A 19,220-nucleotide genomic window follows, 5' to 3' on the forward strand; every position below is an offset into this window, starting at 1 on the left:
GGAGATCTCAACTCAGAGCGTTAAACCATCAAACATTTTAAATAATTGGCCTTAGAATCTCCATGTTTATAACGGTAAAATCTTTAGGATCATAGAATCTAGAATCCTAATGCACTCCAGGATTCAGAACTCTAGAAAATCAAGAACAATCAAGCCTTAGGTCCTAGAAGAATCATGGGACTTTAGAACCGGGGATCTTGGGGCTTTGTCAAGATTTTTATACCCAGAAAAATCTACAGCCACCAAATCTCAGAGCCTTTGGACCAGCAGGCCTTAGAATCTCCATCTAGAATCTTTAACACTTTTAGAATCAGAGACTTCAGAATTTCAAGTCCTTAGGAGAGAACCAACCCCTAGACTCCTGACACCTTAGTTTCTGGAATCTTCTAGAATGTGAGACCTGGGGAAGAACCCTTCAAGAGGTTGTGGTCCAACCCCACTTCCTTACAGGGAGGGGGATGAAAAGGCGCAGCAAAGGCGAAGCATCTATCTGGGATGGAGGAGACCAGACCTGGGGTGGCAAAATGGGGGGTAAGGGGGGGGAGACATTCCCCCCCCACCTCCCGTGGCAGTGCCTAGCTTGGGTCCTGAGAGGGAGTCCCCCTGGTAGAGGGTTGTTTTCAGGCGCCATCTTCCTGCCCTGGGGGTGCCGGGGCCCTCCTGTCAGCAGGCAGCGAGGGTCCGGGGCTTGTCGAAGGGCAGAGGACATAGCGTCCCGCAGGATGGACCTCCGCCGCAGTGAGGCAGCTGCAGGAATCCTTAGGGTCAGGCTGGGCTGGGGGCTCTGCTCCTCCGGCAGCTCCAAGGGGTTCTGTGTGACCCCCACCCTCATCCATATTGACGTAGAGGATTTCGTCAGGTTCCTGGGCCGGGGGCAGCGCCTTCAGTGTGTTCTCCAAGTCTTCCCGCAGCTCCGTAAAGCTTGGTCTCTCTCTGGGGTTCAATTCCCAGCACCGAAACATCAAGGCATACCTAGAGAAGGGTGCGAGACAGAGGTTCAGAAAGGTGGGGGGGGGGCGTTCTGGAACTTTATGATACTGAGGCAGAGGCATCAGCGATTTGGGGGAACCTACAGGGATTTGGGAAGTTTTATTTCCGGTCCTAGGGCTTGAATTCAGGGCCTGGGTCTTGTCTCTGAGCTTTAGTGCTCAAGACTGGTGCTCTACCGCTTGAGCCACAGCTCTGTTTCTGGCTTTCTTAGTGGTCAGTGGAAGTTAAAAGGGTCTCACAGATTCTTCCTGCCTGGGCTGGCTTTGAACCATGATCCTCAGATCTCAGCCTCCTGAGTAGCTAGGATAATGGTTGTGAGCCCCTTCACCTGCTCTGAGCAGCGTTTTACAGGGCCCTGGAGATGTTGGGGCTTGGTGCAGAGGCTCAGGGGTGTAAAGTGCATTTTGTGAGTGGGGCTAAGGGTCCCCAGAGTCCTCACAGGCCATCCAGGCAGTCCACAGGCTGCTTCAGGCGGTTCCCCTGGCGCAGGTAGTCATAAATCTCGCTGTTCTCCACTCCCGGATATGGGGTTTGGCCTCGTGTGGCGATCTCCCACATAGTCACCCCAAAGGACCACTAGGTGGAACAGAAGGGAAGGAATGAGAGGGGCCTCTGCTGCACAAAGCCATCCCTCAAACACACAGGCCCAGGGGTACACGCACGAGTGCGCGTGTGTTCAGGGCCAGTCCTGTGGGATCTGCATGGGTAGGACACGCCCAGTCCTGCAGAATGCACGTTACAGGGGCGTGGCCATGTGGCCCTCGTGCACACACCATCCACGCCGCTGCCACCGCGCATGCGCGAGTTCCGAGCTGTCCCTAGCAAATGCAGAGGCTTTGCCCTAGGTCTAAACACAACCCAAGAGAGATCAAAGGAGCCTTGACCAGCTGGGAGATACACTTGCCACCTCCTGCCATGGGTTGTTCCTCCCCGCCAGGGCCTACAAACCACGTCACTCTTGCTGGTGTAGACACGGTCCGCCAGACTCTCGATGGCGATCCATTTGACTGGCATTTTGGCAATGCGTCCCTGGCGATAGTAATCTCCGTTGTAGATCTTCTTTGAGAGCCCGAAGTCTGCCACACACACAGACATGTTCTCGTTCAGCCTGTCCACATGAGGGAGAGAGGGCGTTGGCCTCCCCAACCTGGAAGCCAGCCCTGATTTTCACATCCACCTACACCTACCAAATTCACTGGGGTTGGATGGGGAGTCCGTCTTCTGTATTCTTACCCCATCCCTGAGGAGAATGCTTTACTTTTTTTTGGGGGGGGGGAGAGGGAGTCAGTTGTGCGGCTTGAACTCAGGGCCTTGGCATGGTTCCTGAGTTTTTCTGCTTAAGGCTAGCGCTCTACCACTTTGAGCTATAGTGCCACTTCCAGTTTTCAGGTGGTTCACTGGTAATAGTCTCATGAACTTTCCTGCCAGGGCTGGCTTCGGACCATGATCCTCAGATCTCAGCCGCTGAGTAGCTAGGATGACAGGCATGAGCCACCAATGCCCAGCTCTTGTTCCTTCTTATACCAAGGAAATGAATCTCGGTTCTCAATAAACCACCTCAGCTTTCATTTTTGCCAGCTTCTAAGCTTCTCCTAAGAATTTTGGGTTTAATGCCTAAGTTTTCTGGCTGGGTGCAGTGGCTTATGCCCATAATCCCAGCTACTCAGGAAGGTGGAGACACAGAGGTTCAGTTCCAGGTTGGGCCAAGCAAAAAATGCTAGTGAGACTCTATCTCAGCCAAGAAGGCTGGCCATGCCTGTTGTTCTAGCTATTAGGCAAGCATAAATGGGATCCTGGCAGGCCCAGGCAAAAACATGATAAGAGACGCCATTTGAAAAATAACTAAAGAAGCAGAAGGGGTAACAGAGATAAGGGACAGAGAGTTAAGGGAGAGAATAGAATAGGGGGCTGGGAATGTGGCAGAGTGCTTGCCTAGCATGCATGAAGCCCTGGGTTCGATTCTTCAGCACCATATACACAGAAAAAGCCAGAAGTGGAGCTGTGACTCAACTGGTAGAGTGCTAGCCTTGAGCAAAAAGAAGCTAAGGGGCAGTGCAGGACTGGCAAAAAAAAAAAAAAAGAGAGAGAATAGAATAGAATGGGAAAGATGAGAAAAAGACATAGCCAGCCACCGGTGGCTCATGGCTATCATCCTAACTACCCAGGAGCCTGAGATCGGAGGATCGCAATTGAAAGCCTCCTCAGGCAGAATGGCAGCCTGGCACACTCACATACAGTTCCTGGCAGCAAGGTCTCGGTGTATGAATCTCTTGGTACTCAGGTATTCCATGCCACTGGCGATGTCTGCCATGAATTTCACCAACATTTGAGTGGGCAAAAACTGGGGGAAGGGGGTGAAGCAAGGGGGAGGGAAGAGTGGTCAGCAGAGAAAGGACCCCAAGGCCCTTCCTCTTTCCCTTCTTGGCCTAGTGCTGTCCTGCCTGTCATTACTTCCCAGGCTTTGCTATGAAAGCCAGCCCTTTGTGTAGCCAACAAGATTTTTGTTGTTGGTGGTGGTCCTGGGGCTGGAACTCTGGGCACTCTCCCTGAGCTCTTCAGCTCAAGGCTAGGCACTCTACCACTTTGAGCCATAGCCCCACTTCCGATTTTCTGGTGGTTCATTGGAGATGAGAGCCTCATGGACTTTCCTGCCCCTGCTGGCTTCGAACCTGGATCCTCAGGTCGCAGCCTCCTGAGTAGCTAGGATGAAAAGCTTGAGCCCCAGAAGACTGGGGCCCCACAAGATTGTATATGAGCCAATCCTGTCTTCCTCTGTCGCTGGAGCCACTCAGGGGGCTCCATTTGGGGTCTTTAGCCCCCTTGCCTCCCACATTCTGTGACTTGAAGGAGATTATTCCAGCCTGAATCTCTGGACACCCTCAGCAGGAAATGCCCCCCTCCCACTTTCCCCCATCCTTTAAAAAAAATCTCTAGGCCTAGAATCTCCTCGAACAGTTATCTTCAGCCAGGTTTCCTTTCTAGCCCTTCCAACTGTCGAGTTTACATATTTGTTAGTTTGTTTATTTCCCTGTCTCCTCCCAGGAAGCCTTACACCAAGAAAGCAAGTTCAAGGTCACGGTGACCTTCACTGTTGGTGACAAGGTTGGGTACCTGATAGATGCTCAATTAATATCTTGTATACAGCATGAGAAATGTCCCCTCACCACAGGCTGGTCCCCAAGCCGGGAATAAAGGAGAAAGCTGTGCAAATCTCCATGTTTCATAAAAGGTAAGATGACCACGGGTTCCGGAAAGCCCTCTCGTTCTGAACCCTGGAAACAGACCCCTGAGGGCCCCCCACCCCCAACCAGGCAGCGGGGTCACTCCAGCTGGGAAGTAGGGGAGCCCAGAGGCCCCCCCCCCCTTCTATCTAGCTGCTACATGGTTTTGGGGATTGGAAGTCTGAGGCAGTCATTTCCCTGGGACTTTTCCGGAGATTCTCCAGGGAGGGCTATTTTTGGGGAGGGGTCAGAGGTCACATTCCAAGTAGGAGGAGAAGAGGAAGGGGAGCTCGTGGGTCCCCAAGGGTGGGGGAGCAGCGGGGAGCCTGGACGTTTGATGTGTCTACTGCTACAGGGAAGGGGGGTTGCCTGCCTTCTGGAATGGGGCCCCGTGGGAATGTTTTCCTCCTTCTTTCCCTCCCTTTCCCCCTCCTTACCGATGAGCCTCATGACGTTGGGGTGGTCGAATTCCTTCATGCACACAGCTTCACTCAGAAAATCCTCCAGCTCTGACCGGGTGCAAATGGCAACTTGGAGAGAGGAGGGAGGCAGTGGGGTAAGGAGAGATGGAGGGAGCAGGAAAGTCCCCAGAGATGCTCATCTCCAGTGACCCAGCAAAGATCCAGAAGTAGAGGTGTGGCTCAAGTGGTAAAGCCACAGTGGAAAAAGCTAAGGGACAGTGCTCAGGCCTCAAGCTCAAGCCCCCAATACTGTCTTAAAAACAAACAGACAGAGCTGAGAATGTGGCTTAGTGGTAGAGTGCTTGCCTAGCAAGCATGAAGCCTTGGGAGGTTCGATTCCTCAGCACCACATAAACAGAAAAAGCCCAAGTGGTGCTGTGGCTCAAGTGGCAGAGTGCTAGCTTTGAGCAAAAAGAAGCTCAGGGACAGTGGCCAGGCCCTGAGTTCAAGCCCTAGGACTGGCAAAAAAAAAAAAAGGCAAACAAACAAATAAATGGACAGGTATAGCTTAGTAGTCTTCTCCTGTTTTGTCATCAATCTGGTTGTTGCCCTTCAGACTCTCCTCTGCCAAAGTAGCAATGTCGTTATGTTCAGTTCCTTCTATTGAAGTTTCTATTTCCCAGCTTAAAATGCTGGGGTTCTTTGCTGTTTTTTTCTTGTTTGTTTTTGTCAGTCATGGGCTTGAACTCAGGGCCTGGGCGCTGTCCCTAAGCTCTTTTGCTCAAGGCTCGTGCTCTACCGCTTTGAGCCACAGCTCCACTACTTGTTTTTCAGTGGTTCATTGGAGATAAGAGCCTCATGGGGACTTTTCTGCCAGGACTGGCTTCACACTCGGATCCTCAGATTTCAGCTTCCTGAGTAGTTAGGATGACAGGCGTGAGCCACCAGCACCAGGCTATTAGCTTTTGTGTGTGCGGTTGTGCGCATGTGTGTGTGGTTGTGTGCATGTGTGCGTGTGTGTGTGTGTGTGTGTGTGTGTGTTTTGGCCAGTCCTGGGGCTTGCACTCAGGGTCTGAGCACTGTCCCTGGCTTCTTTTGCTCAAGGCTAGTACTCTACCACTGGAGCCACAGTGCCACTTCCGGCTTTTTCTGTTTATATGGTGCTGAGGAATCGAACCCAGGGCTTTGTGCATGCTAGGTGAGCTTTCTACTGCTAAGCCACATTCCCAGCCCCTGTGTGTTGGTTTTGCTGTCCTGCCTCCCTGAAGGGCATAGCAAAGGCCCCGGGTCTGGATGTGATGTTGCATAGTTGCGTGTACACGCATGCTCAGACTTACTTTTCATGGTCTTCACGGCCACCTTGAGGACAGAGTCATCCTGGTTGAGCTGGCCCTCCATCACAGCTCCAAACTCTCCTGTGTGTGGGGGGGACAACACAGCATTGACTTCCGGCGGGGGGGAGGGGCTGTGTTTCTTGTTGTTGGGTAAAAGCTCAGGGGATTAAAACATGTCAGGGTTGGGGGGGGGAATGCACGTGTTCCTGGGGGATGGGTGTGGGGGGGTCCTCACCTTCTCCCAGGGTCTTCCCCAGAGCCACCTTATGGCGGTCCACCATGACATCCCGCAGCTTCTCCTTCAACTCTTCGCTGATCCCCAGGCTGTTCACTGCAGGGCGGATAAACAGAGACACACGGCAGTGTTGACGCGGAGATAAGGTTGGCCGGGAAGGATAGTCTCCCTGGTGGGCATTCTGTTAAAAACCCCTCTGTATCTGAAGTGACTCACATCCTAGTTACTCAGGAGGCTGAGATCTGAGGATCACAGTTCAAAACTGGCTGACCACTAAATTCTGTGAAAGTTTTATCTCTGATGAATCACCAAAAAAAAAAAAAAATTAAAAAAAATAAAAAGCTGGAAATGAAGCTGTAGCTCAAGTGGTAGAGTGCCAGCCTTGAATGAAAAAGCTCAGGAACTCACCAGCCCTCCCCCGACATACAAAATGAGAAATGCTTGGGGAAGTGCTAATGAAGCTCATATAATTATCGAGTGTATACCCATATTCAGTCATTGCTCTGAACCATGTAAATATGTACAGTTGTTCCGCATCAATTACAAAAAAAGAAGTCATCATCTAGAAGATATTGAGGGTTGAGGAGTAGCTCAGTGGTAGTAGGCTTGCCTCAAGATTTTAGGCTCGTTTTCAGCAGTGCGCCTGTGCACACACCCTTAGAAGAAGAGGAAAGAAAAGAAAGGAAAAAAAAAAAAGAAACACTAGATGCTGTATTTAACTAAAATTTGTTTTCTTTATTTCTTTTGAGACAGGGTCTCATGATCCCCCTGCCCTAGCTTCCTGAGGAACTAAGATTACAGATGTGTGCCATCACACCCCTCTTTCAAGTAAGACATGTAAGAGAGGCAGAATTGGGCTGGGGATATGGCCTAGTGGCAAGAGCGCTTGCCTCCTATACTTGAAGCCCTGGGTTCGATTCCCCAGCACCACATATACAGAAAATGGCCAGAAGTGGCGCTGTGACTCAAGTGGCAAGAGTGCTAGCCTTGAGCAAAAAGAAGCCAGGGACAGTGCTCAGGCCCTGAGTCCAAGGCCCAGGACTGGCAAAAAAAAAAACAAAAAAAAAAAACACCAACAACAACAAAAAAAGAAAGGCAGAATTATTCAGCAAATGGACACTAAAATTATTTCTCAATGTTTCTATTGAAGTTTAGTTTGCACTAATCATATGTGAGCCCTCAGTGAATTTCACAGCTCCAGTGTGAAAGGTAACTATGCAGCTCTCTCCCAGGTCAAGGACTGAATACCATCTGCCCTTCGAAGGGCAGCTACTGTATTTCCTTGACCTCTCTTGCGATAGGGATTTTTTTTTTCCTTCCAGCTTCTTTGGTTTTGGAAATAGGCACCTCGATATGTAGCTCAGACTGGCCTTGAACTCTGGATCATCCTGCCTTAGCCACCCAAGTGCCAGGATTACAGGCATGTGTCATCACGCCTCATATAAAACAGTAGCTTCTGCAACCCAAGGAGACATAGGCGCGAGTTCGCTCAACCACTGATGACATCATCACCAAGGGTCAAGGAGTGTTTGGGAAAGTCCTCTGGGAAATGATGAAGGACACGCGAGTGAAGGAAGGCCAGGACATCGTGGTGTCATGAGCATAGTATGGACCTCATGGACCTTCCTCCCTCCCCCCGCTGCTGAGGTCTTGGGGTCCCAGGGGACCAGGGTTCACACTTCAGGACACAACATCTGTGTAGTATTCCATGAAATGACTTCAACCTTCCTGCAGCCTCTTCCTTCTCTTTTTAAATCTTTTTCTCAGCCGTTTCCAAATATCGGCCTGCTCCCCTCCCCTGGGCCGGGGAAGCCTTTTTGTTGGGTGCTACACTTAGATCTAGCTGTGTCCCTTTTCTTTTCTAGAAAGTTGTGATCTGACCTCTGAGGACTATCCTTAGCTAAGATGCCCCATGACTCTACAAGTGTAAACCTATAGCTGAGATGGAGACAGGAAGGTTGAGAGTTCAAGACCAGCCTGGGCTATGTACAAAAACCCTTTCTCTCTCTCAAAAAAAAAAAAGGGGGTGACTAGGATTCTATGATTTTTTTTTTGTTGGTTGTGAGGCTCGAACTCAGGGCCTGTGTACTGTCCCTGAGCTCTTCAGCTCAAGGCTAGTGCTCTACCACTTGAGCCACAGCTCCACTTCCGGTTTTCTGATGGCTTACTGGAGATAAAAATCTCATGGATATTCCTACCCAGGCTGGCTTTGAACTACGATTCTCAGATCTCAGCCTCCTGAGTAGCTAGGATGACAGGCGTGAGCTGCCAGGGACCGGCAGATCCCATGTTTTTCAAAACTGTAGTGTTGAGTGTTGTCATTTTTCAGGCCAAGAGTCTATCTCTCTAACATGCAACAATTCCAAGAAGCAGTGGGGCACGAGCGTGAAGAGTATGGATTTCAGGGCAAGCGTGGGGGTAGACACCTGGAAGGAAGGCTGAGGATCACCTAGCAGGTGTCAGGTTCTGGTTTCTCTTCCCAGCAGTAGGGGGACAAACCCAGTCGACACTTCAGGACCAAGTGTCATCACAAGCCGTGTGGCATGGAGCAAGTCCCTTCACACTGCCCTGGCTTCCTCCTCTGGGAAGTGAGTGTGCAGTGACATCGGGTCCTTGGGTGATTGTCCCGATCAAATAAGGTGACGTGTAGATGCCTGTCTCCTGACAGGTCTCCTGACAGTCTACCACATGGCCAGTGCCATCACACCATCTCCACCACCACCACCATCTCCATCTCTTTCCACATTCCTATCACCACCTTCATCACCATTACCATGACCGCTGCCATCACCTTCATCATTACAATCATGTTCATCATCACCACCACCACCACCATCATAACTTTCATTACCACCATCTTCATTATCACCACCATCCTCACCTTCATCATTACTATCATCTTCATCACCATCACACCATTATCACCTCAATTACCACCTTCACCATCATCACCTTCATTAATTATCACCACCTCTGTCATCATCACCATCTCCATCATCACTGCCGTCATCATCATCATCATCATCATCATCACATTTTTCTAAAATTCTATGGTTCTAAGTGAGGGTTGGTATTCCTAATATTTGCTGTGTCTAAGATTCTAGTATCTTAGGTGTGGTGATAGAGGCCTGTGATGCCAGTACTCAAGAGGCTGAAGCAACAGAATCATGAGTTCTAGGTCAGCCTGTTCAACTTAGTGAGACACTGTCTCAACAACAACAACAATAACAACTACAATAACAAAATAACCCCAAATCAAACCAAAGATGGCTCTCATTCCAGGTTCTAAAGCCTTGTACGGTTCCACGCCTCTGTTGTTTCTAGGGACAGTGGTCCCTAGGCCTTCACAGCATCTACGGAACCCCAGCAGGCCTAATTCTCTCTGCTTTGTGAGCCTAGACCCAAGTGAGAAAGCATAGCGTTCACTCACAGATGGCTTCGTTGGTCCGCCGGCTGTAGGACTTGCGCACACGGTACCTGACTACCAGCTCACCTCTCTCCACTGTGGGCTCGAACACTTCACTGGGGAGATGGGAGAGAAGGTGACGACAGGAAAGAACCACACAGAACCCCCTTCTCCCACAGGGAAAGGAAACAAATCCCATCCCCAGCCCCCCAGGCCTGCCTGCCCTCTCCTCCTGCTCTCTGGCCTCATTCTGGTTCCTGGTCACTTCCCCTTCTGCCCCGGCCTCCTCACTGCCCCCCTGCCCCGCACCTTTCCACCCCTTCCCACAGCAGCCTTTCCTCATGGGGGTCCTGACTCACCCGTAGCGGGTCTCTTTCTTTCGCCGGTGAACGAGAAACATGGCCAGGATGAGGACGCAGACGGCAGCCACGATGGCCCCCAGCAGTGCATACCACCAGGGCCAGGAGAAGGCAGGAGCTGGGGGCTCGCTCACTGTCAGAGGGGGAGGGCATGGGGAAGAGGTCACGGCACAGGTCTGGGACTCAAGGGGGCGATGTGGGCAGTCAAGAGACATGGGAGTGCACGTGGTGAATGTTAGATATGTTCTCTTATCTGAGAAGCGGAGCTAGGCCAGGGCATTGTGGTACATGAGTTAGGGTAGAAAGCATGAGAAACATGTAGGGTGAGGGAGAGGGGGACGGGATGGCTCTTGGAGTGTGCAGGAGATGGAATGGGATGGTGAGCTGATGAGTATAGGAGAGATGTGAGCCCATCTGAAGTTATGCACGGGGCCTGAGGGTGATAATTGAAGGATTGTGCAAGGGCAGTGGGCCTGGAGGTGGGAAAAGAGGTTGAGTAGGGAAGGAAATCCCTGAAGTGTTGGATGGTATACAAAGTATTGGCAAAGAATATGCAAGGAGTGGGGCTGGGAATGTGTCTTAGTGGTAAGTGCTTGCCTCGTATACATGAAGCCCTGGGTTTGATTCCTCAGCACCACATATAGAGAAAATGCCAGAAGTGGCACTGTGGCTCAAGTGGTAGAGTGCTAGCCTTGAGCAAAAAGAAGCCAGGGACAGTGCTCAGGCCCTGAGTTCAAGCCCCAGGACTGGCAAAAAAAAACACCCCGCAAAAAACAAAACAAAACAAAAAAACCAAGAATATGCAAGGAGTGTGAGACTGGGGGACCAAAAACTAAGGGCTATGTGGAGGGAGTGCTCAATGAGCTCAAATGAGACCAGGGCTCATGCTTGTAATCCTAGTTTAGAGATTCAGTGTTCCTAAGCTTTACTGTGTCTAAGACTCAGGTTGAGGTGAGATGCTCTGGATCAAAAAACAAAACAAAACAACAACAAAACCCTGTGCAACGGTCTCCAAAATAACTAGCAAAAAGCTGGGCTGGAGGTATGGCTCAAGAGGTAGTGTGCCCATTGCAAACAAGAAAGCTAGCTGGTGCCTCACACCTGTGATCCTAGCTACTCAGGAGGCTGAGATCTGAGGATCATGGTTCAAAGCCAACCGGGCAGGAAAGTCCCCATGAAACTCTTATCTCCAAATGAAACACCACAAAACCAGAAGTGGTGCTGTGGCTCAAGTGGTAGAGCGCTAGCCTTAAGCTGAAGAGCTCAGGGACAGCGCCCAGGCCCAGAGTTCAAGATCCACAACTGACCAAAAAAAAAAAAAAAAAAAAAAAAAAAGGAAAGAAAAGAAAGCTGAATGAAAAAGCTGAACTCCCTGAGGAGTTCAAGCCTCAGTCTTAATGATTTAAAAAAGAGCAAGCGGGGCTGGGAATGTGGCTTAGCAGTAGAGTGCTTGCCTAGCATGCATGAAGCCCTGGGTTTGATTCTTCAGCACCACATAAACAGAAAAATCTAGAAGTGGCACTGTGGCTCAAGTGGTAGAGTGCTAGTCTTGAGCAAAAGGAAGCCCTGGATAGTGCTCAGGCTCTGAGTATAAACCCCAGGACGAGAGAGATAGAGAGAGAGGGGAGAGAGAGAGAGACAGAGCAAGCGCAAGCAAGAGGAGAAGGTAGTAAAGAACAGCTCAGGGTAGTGGCTGTGTCACAATGTTACAAGTGGTGAGCCATGAGAGAGCTAGGAATGGTTGGTAACTGTTGGGGAAGAACTGAGAGGGATGAATGTGTGGATACTGTCTTTCCATCCATCCTTCTTTCAGTTATCCACTCTTCCTTCTCTCCATCCACCTATACTTCCTTTCGTCCATCCAACCTTCCTTCCTGCCTTCCACCCATGCACCTCCCGTCCATCCATTTTCCTTCCTTTCTCCCTTGCATCCAGCTTTTTTCTCATTTACCCATTTATTTATCTACATACCCATCTTCCCGTCTATCTACCCATCCATCACCCTTCTGCCTTTTCTTCCTTCCTCCCTCCTACCCATCCACCTGCCCATCCTCCCATCTATCTATCCATCCAACCATCTATCTTTCCTTCCTTTCTTCCTCCCTTCCTTCCACTGTCCTCTCTTTTTCTTTTTCTTTTCTAGTTGTAAGGCTTGAACTCATGGCTTGGGTATTGTCCCTGAGCTCTTTGCTCAAGGCTAGCACTCTACTACTTAGAACTACAGCACCAATTCCAGTTTTTGAGTGGTTTAAATGGAGATCAGGGTCTCAAGAGGATTTTTTCTGCCTGGGCTGGCTTTGAACCACAATCCTCAGGTCTCAGTCTCCTGAATAGCTAGAATTACAGGTGTGAGCCATAGCACGGGGCCCTCCATCCTTTCTTCCATTCATCCACCCATCTTCCCATCCACCCACCCATCCATCCATCCTTTGACCTGTCCACATAGCCACTCGTCTATTCATTCTCCATCCACCCATGCACCCATCTCCCCAATGTGCCGGGTGATTCCAGTCCCCTCCCTCTGGGGGCCACACAAACCTAAGAAGAAGCAGATTAGACAAGTGTGAGAATGGTGCATGTTTGCGTGTGTGTGTGTGTGTGTGTGTGTGCCCTCATGGAATGTTGGGGGAGGGAGGGACGTGGAGCTCAGAAGCCCTTACCCAAGTGATGGATTGGCAGTCCTTGTCCTGTGAGGAGAAAGGACAGAGGAGAGATGCACTCAGAGAGGGCCAGACAGTGGAGGGGGGAGGGAGAACAGGAGGGAAGAAGGGAGGGGGAGAGGAAGGAGGGAGAGAGGGAAGAAGGGAAGGGGAGGTCAGGAAGGAAGGAGGGAAAGAAGGAGAGAGGGAGGGAAGGAGGGAGGAGGCTTCCTGCCAGGCTCAGGTAGGAACTGGGCCTAGGCTGGGCAGCGCTGAGAGGTGCAGCCTCCGGTGTCACAGGAGGAAGGCCCGCGGTGGCATTACCTGGGCGCCAGGGCTCCAGGGGCACTGGGAGGCTCCAGGGCCCGTCCCCAGCAGCCGTGTAGGCTGCCACTGACACGGTCAGGTTGGTCACAGGCCCATCCCCCCTCAGTTCAAGGGTCATTTCTCTCTTTAGTCCCACGTCCATTAGCACCTAGGATCCAAAAGCATTGTTGGGGTAGACAACCTTGGGCCTGTAGCTCATAAACCATCACCCTGGGCCTCTGCTCAGGCCTGCCCCTCACCCCAACCTTCACTCCCCCAGCCCAGGCCACGCCCCTCATCCCAGCCTTCACCCCCAGCTCAGGCCCCGCCCCTCACTCCAGCATTCACCCCCCCAGCTCAGGCCCCGCCCCTCACCCCAGCCTTCACCCCCCAGCTCAGGCCCTGCCCCTCACCCCAGCCTTCACCCCCCCCAGCTCAGGCCCCGCCCCTCATCCCCAGCCTTCACCCCCAAGCTCAGGCCCCGCCCCTCGCCCTACGCTTCACCCCCAGTCAGGCCCCGCCCCTCATCCCCAGCCTTCACACCCCCAGCCCAGGTCCGCCCCTCACCCCAGCCTTCACCCCTCTCATCTGCCTTTCTCTCTCTTTGGGACTCTGGCCCAACAAGGGCACTGTCTCTGTCCAGCCTGGTCTTTAATGCCTCAGTACAATGAATTGTATATGGCACTGCTCACTCCGTGTGTGTGTGTGTGTGTGTGTGTGTGTGTGTGTGTGTGTGTGTGTAAGAATGGAATTCTACTTTTTCCCTTATCTCTCTCCAACCCCTGTGAACACTTAGGTCCTGCCTCTCCACCTAAGATGCTTTTGGTCCAGATAAAACCGCCATCAAGTTTACAAAAAAAGTCCTACCCCCTTCCTCCAGATGCTTATACTGTCTGCTGTGAAGTTGTTCAAGTCAATATGTACGTTTCCCGAAATTTTTTTTAATTTAAATTTTATGTTTTTGCTAGCACTCTACCACTTGAGCCACAGCGCCATTTCTGGTGTTTTCTATATATGTGGTGCTGAGGAATCGAACCCAGGGCTTCACGTATGCGAGGCAAGCACTCTACCACTAGGCCATATTCCCAATCTCTGAAATACTTTTGCTCTGGTTCTTAAATATCTACTCTGTCACCCCTCCTGGGGGCCTCCTTAACCCCCACCCCATATTACTAGGCACAAGCCGATTGCATCATCTTGACATCTTCTGGCCATCTCCCTCCTCCTTCCACCATCCCACCCCAACCCAGTGAGCAGCACCCACCTCAGGGGTGTCCTGGCTGCGATAGGCCAGCCGGTACCCTAACAAGGTACCCTGCAAGGGCACTGTGGGCTCCTGCCAACGCACGAGGGCCTGGCTTCCATTCCGCATGGCACTCACGTTCTCAGGGGGGCCCAGGGGCACTGGAGGGCAAAGAGGAGGGGAAGCTGGCATCCTCATCTCTTCCTGACTCCCCCTCCGCCTCCCCTGTGCCCAGGAAGTGGGGGCTGCATGCAAAGGGCACTGTTCGTGGGCAGCTCAGGCGGGATGCGCCTGAGCTGAAGTGAGGGGAGAGATCTGGGAAGGATGCCAGCGGGCAGGGCTGACAGGAGGGACACGGAAGGCCACACGGGGTGGGGGGGGGAAAGGGGTGAAAGGAGACGCTGGTGGGGGTGGTACTGAGGCAAGCAAGGTCCAGCAAGGCCCTGGGTAGCATCTCTCAGCCAGCCTTTCCTACCTCCTTCTGGTGTCTCCACTGGGTGCCAATGGGTCCAGGGCGAGGACCCCTGGCTGCTGGCACAAGACACCCGGATGTGGTAAAGGGAGTGGGGGTGGAGCTTGCCCAGCTGCAGCTGGTAGGGGGGCACGGATGCCTGCAAGGTGAGGGGCTCCTCCGGAGGCTCTGGTGCTCCCAGTTGGTCGCCTGCCACATCATCAGAGAGCACTGCCTGAAGAGAGAGGGGAGGGCTGGGTGCCAGTGGCATGGCACATGCCTGGCACCCTGGCTGCTCAAGGAGGCTGAGATCTGGGGATCAGGGTGTGAAGCCAGCCTGGGCAGGAGCGTCAGAAACTCTTATCTTCAAATGAGGCAGTGCAAAGCCAGAAGTGGAGGTATGGCTCAAGTGGTACAGCACCAACCCAGAGTGAAAAAGACTCAAGCCCTGAGTTCAATCCCGAGTACTGGCACAGAAAGGAAGGAAGGAAGGAAGGAAGGAAGGAAGGAAGGAAGGAAGGAAGGAAGGAAGGGAGGGAGGGAGGGAGGGAGGGAGGGAGGGAGGGAGGGAGGGAGGGAGGGAGGGAGGGAGGGAGGGAGGGAGGGAGGGAGGAAGGAAGGGAGGGAGGGAGGGACTGCTGATCTAGCATGAGGAAGGCTCTGCATTTAATCTCCAGCATCACAAAAACAAACAAAAGAAACAAACCAAAAGACAAAAAGCCAGAGTCAGGTACCCTGGCTCACACCTTTCATCTTAGCTACTCAGGCCTAGGATGCGCAGCCCTGTATTTTGTGTTTGAGACAGGCTCTCGCCCCCTTTGCTGAGACTGGCCTCACACTCTCCATCTTCCTGCTGCTACCTCTTGAGTAGCTGGGATTACAGGTGTGCATCACCAGACCTGGCTTTTGCTCCTCTTCCCACCCCCCCCCCACAGTGGGGGGAGGAGGAAGCTGGAGCACACAGAGGTTTGATGACACTGGGGGACAAGGTCACCCTAAGAGCTCTGAAGGAGGTGGGCAGCTAGTGGGCACGAGGGGATGGAGTCAGGCTGTCCCTGTGCCTGCTCCCTGACCCACAGTGGTGACAGATGGGAAGAGGAACTTCTGCCAGGGCAAAGGGGAGGTGGGTGCAGACTAAGGGGGCCCATCCCTACTCCTACTTCTCTTTTCCCTAGGACAGGCATGACTCTCGGGCCTCAGTCCAGGGGCAGCGAGAAGTGAGACCTGTAGAGGAACAGCACCCACTTCTGCTTTCCTGGGGGGCACTGGGTAGACAAGGGTAGGGGTGTAGCTGGCACCTGGCCTGGCATTTAAGGTCTCCCAAGTCAGGAAATCCCTGGGATTCAATCTCAGCTTTGTCCTTCTAGCTATGGCAGAAGAGAAGCCAGTCAAATGATAAATGAAACTGGATGCTGGTAGCTCACACCTGTAATCTTAGCTACTCAGGAAGTTAAGCTCTGAGACTTAGAGCTCAAAGCCAGCTCAGGCAGAATAGTCCATAAGACTTATCTCCATCAAACTAGCAAAAACTGTTAGTGGAGCTGTGGTTCAAGTAGTAGAGGGCCAGCCTTGAGCACAAAAAGCTAAGGGGGAGTGGTGAGGCCTACCCATTTTATAGATAGGATAATTGAGGCCCAGAGAAGTTAAATCTCTTGTGCAAGAGCACTCAGCCAGCAGGGAGGAGAGCCAGGATTTGAATCCGGGACACCTGGCTTAACGGAAGGTTTTTCTCAGAGGATGGGGGCTGTGAATAGGGATAAGAGGGAAGACATGGGGTAACCAAGGTCAGGGAGGTCTCACCTGTAGGGTGCAGTGGGTGAGGGGGTAGATACCACTGAGGCCTGGAGTCCAAGCCACCTCCATCTCCGTGGGCTGGCTGGAAACCACGTGAAGGTCTTGGGGCCGCTGAGGAAGTACTGTGGGCAGATGGCGGGACAGAATAACTCTGGGGTGGGGGAGCTACCTGCGATGTGTTCTCCCCCTGCCCTGTCTGGGACTCGCACCCTGGATCCAAGCTCCTCCTTCAGGCACCCCACGCCCCCAGATCATTTTCTGTCACCTGTGATGGTGGCCGTGCGGGATGTGGTGATCCCCTTGGCATTGTGGGCTTCACAGGAGAAGGAGGATGTCTTGTTCAGACCTGGGGAGCACAGGAGGCGGAGGGCTGAGTGGCCAGGTAGAGGAAGCGGAAACCGGACACTGCTGAGTATGCTTGTAATCCTAGCTACTCAGAAGGCTGAGATCTGAGGATGGATGGCCCTTTGTCAAAACCAGCTACGGCAGACAAATCTGAGAGACTTTTTTTGCCAGTCCTGGGGCTTGGACTCAGGGCCTGAGCCCTGTCCCTGGCTTCTTTTTGCTCGAGGCTAGCACTCTACCACTTGAGCCACAGCGCCACTTCTGGCTTTTTCTATATATGTGGTGCTGAGGAATCGAACCCAGGGCTTCATGTACGAAAGGCAAGCACTCTACCACTAGACCATATTTTCAGCCCCTGAGAGACTCTTATTTCCAATGAACTAGCAGGGTTGGAGGTGTGGGCTCAAGTGGTAGAGTAACTGCTATGAGTGGAAAAAGCCAAGTGACAGAAGGAGTGGGAGTTCAAGCCCCAGTACTGTAAAAAAAATAAAATAAAAACAAGTATAAAGAAAAGAAAGACACATGTACATTAAGTACAAACACAAACATTCATACGGGCCTATGCCAACCTACACAGAATGGATAAACTCACTGAAGCATGTGGGTATGGGTGTATGTGTAGAAAAGTGTGTTCATTGATGTCAAGTGCTGGTGGCTCACTTCTATAATCCCAGAGACTCAGGAGACTGAGATCTGAGGATTGAGTCTAGAACCTAACCTGGGCAGATAACGCCAGTCAACTACCAAAAAAAAAAAAAAAAAAAAAAAGCCCAAAGTAGAGCTGTGGTACAGTGCTACCTTTGAGCACAAAAGCCCAGGGGCAGTGCTCAGGACCTGAGTCTACAACCCAGGACTGGCATACACACACACACATACACACACACACACAAATATTTGTTCATCGATAAGCTCAGTCTATTTCCTGCCATGTATGAGGCTTTGTGGTGTTTCTGGGACATATGTACATGTGCATACACACACGCACAATGTTTGTGTGGCACCATGTTCAGAGCATCATGCCTTTAGCCTGCGTGAAAGGCCTGGGAGTGCATGGTTTGGGTGTATGTGGTGTGGGTGTGCATGGTCTGGGCATGCATGGCCTAGGTGTGCGTGGTCTATGGGTGCAAGGCCTGGGTGTGTATGTTCTAGGCACGCATGGCCTGGGTTTGTGTGGTCTAAGTGTGCATGGTCTAGGTCTGCATGGCCTGGGTGTACAAGGCCTGGGAGTGTATGGTCTAGGCATGTATGGCTTGAACGTGTGTGGGGTTGAAAGTGTGCATGGCTTGGGTGTGCACGGTCTAGGCCTGCAAGGACGTGTAATCTCTAGGTACGTGTGCATGGTCTGGTGTGCAAGGCTTGGTTGTGCACAGGGCATGCTTGGAGCACACGATCCTGCACCTGCACTAGGGGCCCCATGCGCGTGGCAGTTCACGCCAGTGCAAGTGCGCGTGCGCATGCCCTGTTCCCACCGTTTCTGAGGTTGGGGCAGCGCCTCCCGCTCCACGGGGACACAAAGTTTCCTTTTCTCAGTTGTCCCGGGCTGAGGGAGTGGAGCCCGGCGGAAGGGGCTGGGCGGGGGGCGCCCGGGTCCCCAGCCAAGGTCAGGTGCCCGGCGGGACGAGGGGGAACCGAGGGGGCCCGCGCCGGGCCCCCACGCTGGCACCTGGCTCGTGGGGACCCTGCTGGTCCAGCGCGCGGCCCCCCGGGCAGAGGATGGGAGTTCTGGAACCCGTCATGTTCCGACCGCAGCATTCCTGCCCCCGCATGAGTCACGGCGCCCCCGCACCCCACCCCTCCGCAGCACTTCCGGCCGCCCGTCCGGGACCCCCCTTCCCGGGCCCCGCGTCTGCGCTGGGAAGGGGCTGGGGAAGGGGCCTGGGGCCGAGACCCTGTCCCCTCTGCTGGACCCTGCTGGGACGGACTGCCCGCTCCAGATGTGCTTTCCACATGTGTGTGCCCCCCCCCCCCCCCAGCTCTACCCCACCCCGGCCTTGCTTTTCCAGGGAATGAGAGGGGTGGAAGGAGGACACGCCCTGAGTCAGACCGAGGGACAGACTCACAGCAACCGACCAAATTCCTTCACAGAGCACCACAGACACACACAGACACAGACATGGAGACACACACAGACACAGACACGGAGACACGCAGGCACACGATAAACGCACAGACACACAAAGATACACAGACACATAACAGACACACACGATGAGTCACACCCAGGCGGTTATTAGCTCAAACACAAACAGATGATCAGAGAGAACTCCTCCATTCTGTTCCTAAACAATGCACATGGACTGACTCACATCCAGGAGATGTACACACACATACACACACACACACACAAATATCTACAAACAAATGAGTCAAACCCATGAACAAACTGCGCATACACACGTGAATAGCAGAAATCTCGTGACATGGTACAGGTGGTCACAGACACGCAGCAAGAAACACACAAGTAGTCAGGGGTTGGTGTCTCATGTCCATTGTAAT

The 19,220-nt window shown here is 52.5% G+C and overlaps 1 protein-coding gene across 4 annotated transcripts in view; it reads right to left on the bottom strand.

Annotated features, from left to right (window-relative positions):
• Axl (AXL receptor tyrosine kinase) overlaps positions 1-19,220 on the bottom strand; it is a 24,980-nt gene continuing 5,760 nt past the window's right edge. For 2 of the 4 annotated variants that reach the window (XM_048330036.1, XM_048330035.1), the window contains exons 5-20: positions 16,645-16,725; positions 16,386-16,501; positions 14,610-14,820; positions 14,156-14,295; positions 12,910-13,060; positions 12,607-12,633; positions 9,947-10,079; positions 9,612-9,703; positions 6,182-6,277; positions 5,950-6,027; positions 4,649-4,741; positions 4,155-4,276; positions 3,222-3,331; positions 1,939-2,098; positions 1,430-1,566; positions 1-972 (exon numbers count right to left, since the gene is read on the bottom strand). In XM_048330036.1, the coding sequence (XP_048185993.1) occupies positions 621-972; positions 1,430-1,566; positions 1,939-2,098; positions 3,222-3,331; positions 4,155-4,276; positions 4,649-4,741; positions 5,950-6,027; positions 6,182-6,277; positions 9,612-9,703; positions 9,947-10,079; positions 12,607-12,633; positions 12,910-13,060; positions 14,156-14,295; positions 14,610-14,820; positions 16,386-16,501; positions 16,645-16,725 (2,099 nt within the window). In that variant the 3' untranslated portion in view covers positions 1-620. The remainder of the gene's footprint in view (positions 973-1,429; positions 1,567-1,938; positions 2,099-3,221; positions 3,332-4,154; positions 4,277-4,648; positions 4,742-5,949; positions 6,028-6,181; positions 6,278-9,611; positions 9,704-9,946; positions 10,080-12,606; positions 12,634-12,909; positions 13,061-14,155; positions 14,296-14,609; positions 14,821-16,385; positions 16,502-16,644; positions 16,726-19,220) is intronic. The other 2 variants (XM_048330038.1, XM_048330037.1) reach the window with 1 other exon arrangement.

The sequence above is a fragment of the Perognathus longimembris genome, chromosome 20 (genome assembly GCF_023159225.1).
Source record: "Perognathus longimembris pacificus isolate PPM17 chromosome 20, ASM2315922v1, whole genome shotgun sequence".
In the NCBI taxonomy this organism is placed as follows: Eukaryota; Metazoa; Chordata; class Mammalia; order Rodentia; family Heteromyidae; genus Perognathus; species Perognathus longimembris.